The sequence below is a fragment of the Trachymyrmex septentrionalis genome, unplaced genomic scaffold (genome assembly GCF_001594115.1).
Source record: "Trachymyrmex septentrionalis isolate Tsep2-gDNA-1 unplaced genomic scaffold, Tsep1.0 scaffold134, whole genome shotgun sequence".
In the NCBI taxonomy this organism is placed as follows: Eukaryota; Metazoa; Arthropoda; class Insecta; order Hymenoptera; family Formicidae; genus Trachymyrmex; species Trachymyrmex septentrionalis.
This window is the reverse complement of record NW_017304482.1, coordinates 776,921-788,728: the sequence shown is the minus strand read 5'-3', so window position 1 is coordinate 788,728 and position 11,808 is coordinate 776,921. Positions and strand designations below refer to the sequence as shown.

At 34.2% G+C, this 11,808-nt stretch overlaps 1 protein-coding gene across 1 annotated transcript; it reads right to left on the bottom strand.

Moving 5' to 3' along the window:
- Positions 1-222: 222 nt before the first annotated feature.
- LOC108757259 (nuclear valosin-containing protein-like) lies at positions 223-5,025 on the bottom strand. The gene is made up of 11 exons (XM_018501727.1): positions 4,390-5,025; positions 3,955-4,173; positions 3,529-3,861; positions 3,135-3,434; positions 2,747-2,966; positions 2,367-2,649; positions 1,819-2,284; positions 1,393-1,560; positions 1,002-1,328; positions 649-867; positions 223-585 (listed from the first exon to the last, which is right to left on the bottom strand). The coding sequence occupies exons 1-11, from the start codon at positions 4,537-4,539 to the stop codon at positions 445-447; spliced, it is 2,826 nt and encodes a 941-aa protein (XP_018357229.1). The 5' UTR covers positions 4,540-5,025; the 3' UTR covers positions 223-444.
- Positions 5,026-11,808: the final 6,783 nt, after the last annotated feature.

Here is an 11,808-nt window from a genome sequence, read left to right as displayed (position 1 = left end):
CTATATTAAAAATATTTTAAATAAAACAATAAGCAAATTCAAGATTAATTCTATTTTAAAACACATTTATTTGTACATATAATTAATCTACACATACTATTAAAAAAGAGAATCATAAATGTTAATTATTGTAAAACAAATTTTTATAAACTGATAGAAATCTTATCTTTTTTAATATTTTATATTAAAGCATTTATATCTATAGGGAAAAATAATGTGGAATATTATAACTGACTATGTTACTAAATATCTTGAAACACAATAATAAACCAGTTAATTATTAATATAGCCAATGTTAAAACTGCACTTTTATGAAACATAAATGCACAGAAACTAAACTACACCATTAAAGAAGCGCCTTTCATCTTCTGTGTAAAAAGTTTAACTTTTGGTACTGGAAGAATTCTTTAGCGATTCTTATAGGTTTTTTTAATAATAGTACTTTTAAGTTTCCATTGGCTCCATAACTACATCAACAATTGGTGCATCCATTGGTGTAACTTCTACTGGCGTATCCATGGGTGTAACTTCAGGGTTTTTCTTCACCGAATATAATTTGTTCAACTTTTCATAATGTTTAATATCCTGCAGAATTTATTACTTTTATTATGCTATCCAATATAAATTTTCAAATAAATGAATACTTGCCTTTTCACGAACGGACGGTTGCATTTTATCAAATGCTTGAAAAATATGTCGCATCGAAATTTCTGGTTGTCCATAACCAGCTATTAATTCTTTCAATGCTTCCATACCAGCTTCTCTTATCAAAGCTGCTAAATCTGCACCAGTGTAACCATCACACCTATTATCATATGCCACTTGATTTAAATCGACGTCCGAAGCAAGTTTTGGTCTCGTTGCATTCTACAAAAGTTATACTAATATGTATTAAGTTACTAGAAGACAATAAAATTTGTTCAAAATAAATTAAATCAATTCTCTTTTTCCTTTCTGTACTGTGTTGTGTTTTATGTGTATATGTGCATGCGTGTAAATACCTTTGTTACTGCACGTAAAATATCCACTCTATCTGAAGCATTCGGAAGACCAACGTATAAAATTTTATCCAGTCTTCCTGGCCTCAAAACAGCTGCATCTATAATATCGGGTCGATTACTAGCCGCCATAAGAAATACCCCTTGTCGACCCTCCACACCATCCATTTCTGTAAGCATTTGATTAACAACACGTGCCGTTGCGGAATTATCGCCTTCTGTTCTTTTAGGACACAATGCATCTATCTCGTCGAAAAATATGACGCATGGCATTGAATTTCTTGCTCTCAAGAAACATTGACGAACTGCTTTCTCACTTTCACCAACATACTAAAAATATACAAAATCTTTAGGTTTCTTATATTTTCATGTATAATACTATATTGAAACTTGCCATATTTAAAAGTTCTGGTCCTTTAACAGAAATAAAGTTAATTCCAGCTTCGTTGGCGACAGCTTTGGCTAGTAATGTTTTTCCACATCCTGGTGGACCACATAACAATACTCCACTTGCAGCTGTTAAACCTAATGTATTAAAGTGTTCAGAATGTTTAATAGGAGCCTGCAATAAATAAATTTATTTACACGAGTCATAAATGCCGTAAAATATAGTAAAATATCTAGTCTAATAGCAGAAATTATGAGTGACTCCTATGAAAACGATTGACTTGTTAATAGATTCCTAATTACGGGTCCCGACCCTTACTCATGTATACTTCGATTTTATAGAAAATTTATTTATTTAATACTAACAAATAGCACAATAACTCTTTCTAAAAAATGGAAAGTATTACAGGGATAAAAACATATTTATACTCACGAGAATAGCCATCTGCAATTCTTGTCGTATATTTCGCAGTGAACCGACATCGTCCCACGTTACATCGGGAACCATCGCAAATCCTTCTCTTTTCGCCGATGGTTGAACAATGCGTAAAGCTGTCTCAAAATCACTATGCTCGATGCACAATGTTGATAAGCGTTCTTGGGAAAGTGGAGGTTCAGAACGTAACCAGGTCAATAAAGTTGACAAGTCTGCTGAATATTCCTGAATTACATCCATTTCGGCAATTTCTGGAATTGAACTTTTGGATAGCTTTTGTGGAAATGTAAGATTGTTTTCAATTATAGTAGAAATTGTAGTAGTAGGAGATCTTGCTGCAACACTATCAATTAGATTTTCCGAATTTTCGGAAATTTCAACTTCTTTATCCGGTTGTTTCTCGGCTTCAGTTACTTCAGGTAATCTTTCCTCCTGTTTCGATCTATTTAAATCCTCAAATACTCTAAAAAAAAGTTATATATGTACATATATACACGCGCATGCATAAATAGATATGTATAAAAACTTTAAGCAAAATGACTTACCTATCTACAGCAACCATAGCAGCTTCCCTAATTAAAGCAACTAAATCTGCACCTACAAAACCTGGAGTAAGGGAAGCTATTGTTGATAAACTAACATTAGGAGCTAATACAACTTTTTCAGTATGCACTGCTAAGATTTTAGCCCGTGCTTCTCTATCTGGTATTCCAAGGCACACTTCACGATCAAAACGTCCCGCTCTTCTTAAAGCAGGATCTAATGAATCAGGTCGATTTGTTGCACCAATTACCAGTACTCTGTCTCCATTTTCATTAAGATTCAATTCTAACAAGAGAACAGAAAGAAAAAATATAGCTCATGGTCTGGAATAATGTAAAAAAGAATGTAAAATGAAATAATAATGGAAACATTAATATCTTACCATCTAAACTTGACAATAATTGTGCAACAATTCTTCTTTCCATTTCTCTTTGAGCTGTAGCTCTATGTGGAGTGACAGCATCTATCTCATCCAAAAAAATGATACACGGTGCAAGAATTAAAGCTTGTTCAAACAATTCCCTGATACGAGCTTCGCTTTCACCAGATACACCAGTCACAAGCTCAGGCCCTGCTACTTTTATTAGAGGTATATTTAATTCCTACATAAGAAATGCAAATATTAGAGAGAATGAATGAATCTATATATACATTTCACAATCGTATATGGAACAAATATCTTTTTTGTTCTACTTATTATATAATGACCTGTGAATATATAAGTAACATTTCTATTGTAGTATATTTTCTAAAATTAAATATTATCTTACTCCTGCAATTGCATGTGCTAGTAATGTTTTTCCACACCCAGGTGGTCCATGAAGCAAAAATCCTCTTGGTGGAGATATACCAAGCTGTTTGAAGATTTCAGGATGTTTCATATGAGCCAGTAATTTACAGACAGTTTTCAAAACTTTGTCACTGCCTCCTACATCAGCAAATGTAATTTTTGATTCCGTAATAGGTACAATTCTCGCTTTCTTGACTGAAAATTTCCCATTGCCACTTTCCTTCTCTCTTTGTCGTTTTCTTGTAGATTCCAGTGATTGTTTTACGACTTGGTTTACAAGCTGAAATGACAGAAACAGATAACGTATTTTTCAATCTGAATCTCGTTCAAATTTAATATAAAATCATAATCATGAATTGCACGGAAATTCATACTATGTTTGATTTCATAGGTGTTTCCGGTTTTGTAGTAGACATTTCTGGCTTTGCTGTTTCTTGCTTTAGAGTAGTTGTTTCTGATTCAGTAGTTTCCGGTCTTGTAGTTTCTGATTTTGCCACAACTATCATACCCAAAGATTCTTCAGTTGTCGTACATCCAGGTTCAGGAGTTTTTAGATCTTTTTCAGTCTTGGAGTCGACTTTAGATGCATCATCGTCGCTACTAATGTCTATCAATTCTTTATCACTTGAGTTTCCATTCTGTCTATATTGTGGTTTCTTATACATATGTAATAACATATCGCTTATCGAAGCACGCTGTGAATCTGACTAAAATGATGTGACTTAATTAAAAAATTCTTGTATCAAGAATAAAATAACCAAGATATATAATAATAAAATTAATAAATAGATCCACGGTACCTCAACATCGACATCTTCAAAATCGTCATCGTCATACGCCGAGCATTCACGCATCGAAGGCTTGTTTGAAAAAATCTTGGTAAGCTCGTCATAAGCCTGGCGTACCATATTACGAAACGGACCGCGTTTCTTACCACGATAATCTCTGTATCGCCTTTGCAATGCATCTGCCATATCATTTACATCGATATATACTTTATTTTCATTATCGTGCATGTACTGCGAAACATATAAATGTAACATGAAAAAAAGTGAAGTTCGCTGACACGATCGTGTCGTAAATATCGTGCTCATGCATGATATTAACTTTAATTCTTGCGTACACCGCTTGTACGCGCATCATGGATTCCACATATCCCGCAGACTAAATAAATCAAAAAGAAAAACAATCGAAAGGAATAGCCTAAACCGATGTGTAAAAGTTTTTTATATTACCATTTGCACGCGACCGATCAACAATTGATCCCGGAACAGTCTTTGATCCATCCTGTGCTTATTGTCCACGTGTCTCGATCTATAATCTCCACTCGATCCTTGCAACGGAATAATATCGATCGACGAGTTTAGCTTGCCCATTTTATGCATTTTATTTACAGACAAGAATGATCAGACGAAAATACGACCGAGCGTCTGAGCGAGCCGTGAGAGGAAAAATACCTCACGGCTCGACACTCAACTGACTCGACCGTCGCGGCGTCGCGTCGACGTGAGTTTGGCGTCGTGAATTGACTCAACTTTTTCAACACGCACGTCAACGCATGAAAACTCGAATCGATCTGCATCAATCTCCTTGGTCAATATATGTACATACATACACAAATGTACACCTATATGTAAGAAATGGTAAGAAATGATACAAGGGGCGGAATCATGATAAAAGATGGAAGGGATAACATGATGGTGTGTCGGTGTGTGCGGTTGGACAGTGGCCTCGGGTCCAGTCCACCGAGGGTTTAAATCGGATCACAATGTAAGAACCAACTACAGTCGAGTATTCTTCTATTACAGTCGAACGACAAGGGAATGCTCAACTGTAGTTGGTTGGTTTTTACATTCTGATCTGATTAAATCCTCGATGGAAACTAGGTTAGTATCTTTTTCCGAATCTTTGCCCTTTCCGTCTATGAACTATTCAATGTATGGGGCTCCGCACAATAAGAGGAACAGAGAACCGAGAATAAGAATTTCAATCTATCAGAAATCATGTATTGTGGAATACACAGTTTCTGATAGGTTGAAATTCTTATTTTCTATCCTCTGGCCTAGTTTCCACCGAGGATTTAATCCGGATCAAAATGTAAGAACCAACCAACTACAATCGAATATTCCCCTGTTACAGTCTAACAACAGGGGAATGTTCGATTGGTTGGTTCTTACATTCTGATCCGGATTAAACCCTCGTTGGAAACTAGGCCCTGTTCTCTGTTCTTGTTATTGTGCGGAGCCTCTAAGGGACCTACAGTTACCATCCCTGTTCATCTTAATTCCATGAACCATCACCTTGAAACGCTGTTAAATTCGCGCACATTCAGTACATACAGGGTGTCCCATTCATCACCGGTCGATTTGAATTTTGCGCTATTTTTAAAACGATGCCGAATCTAAGATCGTGATTTTTCGTAATAATTTTCACGCGTTCTTTCACTGTGTACTTTTCCATGATTAATTTCCTGTCTAGACGACATATGTGAAGTTTGAGGTTAATCGGTTTGACGTTTTAAAAATAGCGCGAAATTCAAATCGACCGGTGATGAATGGGACACCCTGTACATATGTCCTGACACGAGTGTAGAACTACACTGGATTGATGTGACCTGGGGGCTTATTACGGTTTTTTAGACGAAATGAAAATTACAAAAACAAAGCAAACTCACTAAGTGTTAATCTATGATTAGTTATAGATATTCTAGTAAATTTGATTTCATAATTTTCACCTCGTTTCAAAATCCGTAATAAGTCCCCTGATGCAGAATTAAGTTTAAAACTAATAACGTATATTACAACAAATGATAATAAATATAAATATTTTCATTATCAAAAGTATTTATTTTTTATCATATATAATTATATTCTTCTTTGTCCGAGTATTCATTAACGATGTCACTGAAAAAGTTCGCACTCAGTTCGCACTAGTGCAATCTATTAAATTTGCCATTAGAATATAGAATCTGGTCATCTCGTACACTTCTTTTTATTGGATCAGAAATCAGAATCTACCTAAAAATGGCGGAACCAATAATCATCATACAAGTCTTTCACAATTTAAAATAACAGGACTCTTAATGTTCAAAGTACGACAGCGAGATATAAAAGACTAATAAGAGTCAGAAAACATAAAAAATCTCCATTATGATTATGGATGATTATGGAACACTAGCTCTAAATCAGTAATAATAGATCATCGATCGCAATTGGGTCATGATTTTGATTGAAACAACATTCAAATCTTGGATAAAGAACGGTGTACAGTAAACGCCTTGTCTCAGAAATGTTTAACATTACAAAACAGAGTAACAGTCTTAACCTACAGACAGACACAGAAGATCTTCATAAATCATATATTCTGATTATAAACAATGTTTGACTTTGCATTGCCAAGACTTATCGCAGTACAGTCAAATTCGTCGAGAACGTTGGACGGTTTTCTTTATTCTTTATTTTATACATTGGGTATTATACTTACAATTGTGATAATAATTTTTTACTTCTTTTGACGATTTTCAAAATTTGACGATTTTTTAAAATATTAGATTTTCTCAATTGTCGGATTCTGAGATGAATTTTTACCAGAGAGACATATTATCTTATTTAAAAAATTGTTTAGTTTTGGTAACTTATAACGTTTTTATGTTTTTTTATGTTCTCACTAGAACAACGAGAAATTTTTGCAATCGGTCAACCAATCACTTGAACAATTTTCCGTTTCTCTGTCTTAACACTCATTTAATTATGTAACGAAACAATCGCTTTTTTAATCTTCGAATAATAATTTTTATTGTGCTGAAATTTTTTGTATATCTAAAGAGAGCCTAAATATAAGATTGAAACATGTATTGTACTTAGTATTGTATTGTATTTTGCGTTTTAACTTTCTTATTTTCTATAGTTCTTGTTTGTTATATCTATCTTTTTATTATACTTATGTTAAATGAATAATGGAGATTTTTTATGTTTTCTGATTCCTATTAGTCTTTTATATCTCGTTGTCGTTCTTTCACAATTTGTGGGAAGTTAATGCATTGTATTACTTGTCTTCCATGAATTGGAACATTTTATTACGCAACTGTATGGCATTGTGTATCCTGTAAATACAGAGAATTATTGTCATAGTACTTTTATACTCATAAATATTATTTATACTACTATTCTACTTTCTATATTTATAACACATTAAATTTATTAGAAATACATTTTATGCGTATTTTTCTCACCGTATAACCTCTCACTCCTGTGCCGGATATTCATCATTTTTAGTGGCCGATTGCCGGACTCTGTATTCTAGGGACACTAGCGCCACTTATAGCAATTTTCATTAGGAGAACTGGTACGCACTGAGTGCGTATTTGCCGCGAGCAACGTGTTTCACTGGACGTTTCAGTGCGCGCTGTTTCAGTGAAAATTCTAGTGCCGAATTTTTACATATTAATACAAGAATTCGGCACGAGCTCCGAGAAACGGTATCAGATCAGTGCAATATGGCTACGCAGGATACACAATTAGCATTTAAACTAGATTTGCTTTCTTCATCGTTTAGCAATGATGAAAAGGAATTATTTCTAAAAGAAAATCCACGGAAAATTTCGAAGATCAAAAATTATAATGAATGATAACTTACATTCCCTGGTATAAAAAAAATTATAATAAATTCGGCAAAGAAATTAGCGCTATAATGAAAATAAAACGTAAAGCGAGTGTCAATAAAGCGTTAATAGGAGTGTAAAGGAAGTGTAAGAAAGGAATAGTATAACAGGAGAAATATAACAGAAACGTAAAAAACCCGTAAGGAGCGAAAATTGGAACATTGAACGTAAAGGAAGCGTCAACTAACCGTTAAAGAAATATAAATAAAAGTATAGATATGGTAAGTTCTCTGGCAAGCACGAACAGAATGTTCGTTGAATGTAAACGGAACGTGATTAGGCAGTTTAGAGAACGTAAATGGAACATCGTCGAGTTCTTAGATGAACGTGAATGAAATGTAATCGAGGTTCTTGGCAAGCAAATGATATTTTAAAATATATTTCATTTATTCGGTAAATATCTACAAAAAAGTATTATTCTTTTTTCTTGAGGAGCCCTAGGAGCTCACTTCAAAAAATTATTTCATTAGAATATAACTAAAAAATTTTTCTATGCGACGTTTTTTATCCTAGTCTGTGCGGTTTTTTAAATTCGAGAAGTTAGTTTTCGCTAAATCCTGGTGATGCCGCGTACTACTCAATGACACTTCGTTTACGTTCGCTGTACAGCTCAATGATGCTCCGTTTTAAAATAAATTTTTTTATCTCTATATCGTGGAAGCGAATTTGAATGCTCCGTGTACTTTTTGCCGAACGTTTAGGCTCATACAGCACAGAAGATTGAAGTAATATTGCTGCAATGTTGCAATATTGCAGATTGCAATGTAACATTGCAGAGGTATTACAGAAATGTAAATTAACAATATGCCAGCAAAATATTACTAATATGCTTGTAATATTCCATAAACATTGCAAAACTGTAATTCTTTAATTGTTACAATAATAATAATATAAAAATATAAGTTTTTATAATATTTATGTAGTATAGTCTTTTAGTTTAACAATCGTTTTTATGATATAATAATTAATATTATTCATTTTATATTGAAATAAAAAATTTATTGATCTATTATTTGACGGTCATTTTATTAACTAAGTTTTATATTTATTTTAAATATTAAATCAAAAGATTGTATAATATCAAGTTTGAATACAATCAATGCATCATTATCGGATAAGATGATAAGCAATTAAGCTGCTGAAAACGATTTATCGAAATATTAATTATGTGATCGATGATGTATTTATGCCTGATGTGAATGCAAGAATAAACCAGCGCGCGAATTTTATTGATAAATTTCATACCGTCATTTTTTAATCGATTTCAAATGACTCGGAGTGGTTTCGAATTAAAAAGAATCACTGTGATTAACTTAATCCATGATTAACTTACCAAGCGGCTGTATTATTATATTAATGTGGATAATATTTGTAGTTTGTTCGGGACACACACATACATGCTTTATCCTTACGAATAAATTTATCCTTTAGAATTAATACTATATTTATTGGAATATTTTTTATGGTTTTATCATAAAAAATTTCTTTTGGAAAGCACATATAACTAGAAATGCGATTTGTAGAAAAATTGAAGTTAGTGAGATATATGTATAGAAATAGTTTTCATTTTAGAGTCTTTATAAAAAATTTATCCAAATACATTACATTGCAATATTGCTGGAACGTTTTTTGCAATATAACAAAAAGCGGACATCTTAATATTGTTGGAATTTTGCAACAATGATTCAGCAATGTTTTGCAACTTCCATGCAATATTGCAATGTTTCAGTAAAATCATTCTGCAATGTTTCTGTAATCTTCCTGTGCTGTATGGGGGTAAACGAAGTATTAATGAAGTATTAATGAAGTGTTTAGGAAGTGTATCAGTACGCTTCATGCATTCTTTGTGTAGTGTTGAGGAGCGTATGAGAAACGCTAATAAAAAATAAAAATTTAAAACGTGTGGGATGTGACAGATGTGTTTCGGACACACTTTACAGAGGTTTGGGGAGAGTTCATGGAGCGTGTATAAATATTCAAAACCACTAAAAGTCAATAAAAAGTCAATGAAGTGTTTAAGAAGCGGGTTTTAAAATTCTTTGTTCACACTTCTTTGACGCTTCGACAAACTTTACATTTTCATCAGGGAATGCGTACGCAATCAATTTCAATATTATTGAATTGTATGTATCCTAATTTAATTATTGACCACCTCTTATGGAAATATTGCGGATATTAAAAATAAGGAAAATTATGCAAGAAAGTAGCTTAATTTTATACATCTCAACGCTTACGTTTCCATGGAATTATTTGTACGTATTGAGGATGGCTAAAAAGTTAGCCGAAGCATATTACAAATCAATAATTAATTAGGATACATATAATTCAATAATATTGGAATTGATTGCCACGTATTACGGCGCTAATTTCCTATTTGCCGAATTTATTATAATCAAAAATTATTAGGAGTATAAATAAGTTTCCGCCGTTTTTTATCAAAAATTTATCATTTATTGTGAAAGAACGGTACCTAATGTTTTATTCGAAGTATTGTCCATTGCTAGCCACTACTTTTTCCCATCTTTCTGGCAGCATACGGATACCGCGTCGGAAAAACGCTTCATCTTTTGAAGCTATCCACGAATCGACCCAATTTTTGGTATCTTCATATGATGTGAAGTGTTGCTCAGACAGGCCATACGCCATCGATCGAAACAGGTAGTAATCAGAAGGAGCAATGTCTGGTGAATACGGCGTGGGGCTAAACTTCCCAATTGAATGTTTCCAAGTAGGTTTTGACCGGCGCCGCAACATGTGGACGAGCATTCATCATGTAGAAGAATAACTTTGTCGTGTCTGGAGTAGTAGTGGGCGCGTTTTTCCTTGAGTGCTCGACTCAATCTCATCAATTGTGTTCGGTAGAGAGCCTCAGTAATGGTTTCGTTCGGTTTGAGCAACTCATAATAAATGACACCTAGCTGATCCCACCAAATACACAACATGAGCTTTTTCCCATGAATGTTCGGCTTGGCTGTCGATGTTGAAGCATGGCCAGGTGGTCCCCATGATTTCTTCTTCTTTGGGTTATCGTAGTGGATCCATTTTTCATTACCAGTGACTACACGGTGCAAAAAACCCTTTCGTTTATGCCTGGCAAGCAGCATTTCACATGTGAAAAATCGACGTTCAACGTTTCTCGGCTTCAGTTCATATGGAACCCAATTTCCTTGCTTTTGAATCATTTCCAACGATTTTAAGCGATGTGAAATTGCTGATTGAGCCACTCCTAATGTAAGTGCAAGTGCTTCTTGCGTTTGGCACGAATCTTCATCCAATAATGCTTCCAATTCCGCGTCTTCGTACACTTTCGGCCTTCCGCTACGTTCTTTGTCTTCGACGTCAAATTCCGTTCTTAAACTTTTGAAACCACTCACGGCAACTTCTCTCACTTAAGGCAGTCTCACCATATGTTTCAAGCGACCGAAAATGATTTCACGGCAATCTCTCGGCATCAATAAGAGACGAGGAGTGTTCTAAATAATATATTAGGTGTAGTAAAAAGAAATCTATTATTTTTCCAATAGATGGCTTTAGTAATCTGTATCTCGCGTTGTATAAGTGCGATCGAGTTACGCCAAATGGCGTTAGAAAGATAAGATTTCGTACTAAAAAAACTTCTCAGACAGTTTTGTGATTGCTTGAGTCAGTATTGTTTGAGCGCGTGTCAAAGATGGACACCAACAAAGAGAAAATACGCCATATTTTACAGTTTTTCTTCGATAAAGGCGAAAACGCAAGCTAGGCGGCTGAAAATGTGAATAGTGTTTATGGTCCTGATACTGTAAGAGTCAATATCACGCAATTTTGGTTTCGTCGATTCCGTTCCGGTAATTTTGATGTCAAAGATGCACCACGCTCTGGAAGGCCAATTGTCGAAAATGTCGATAAAATAATGGAAATCGTCGAGTCCGACCGTCATGTAAGCACTGTTTCGATTGCCCAGGAGCTAAACATTGCACAAAAAACCGTTTGGAACCATTTAAATAAGGCTGGA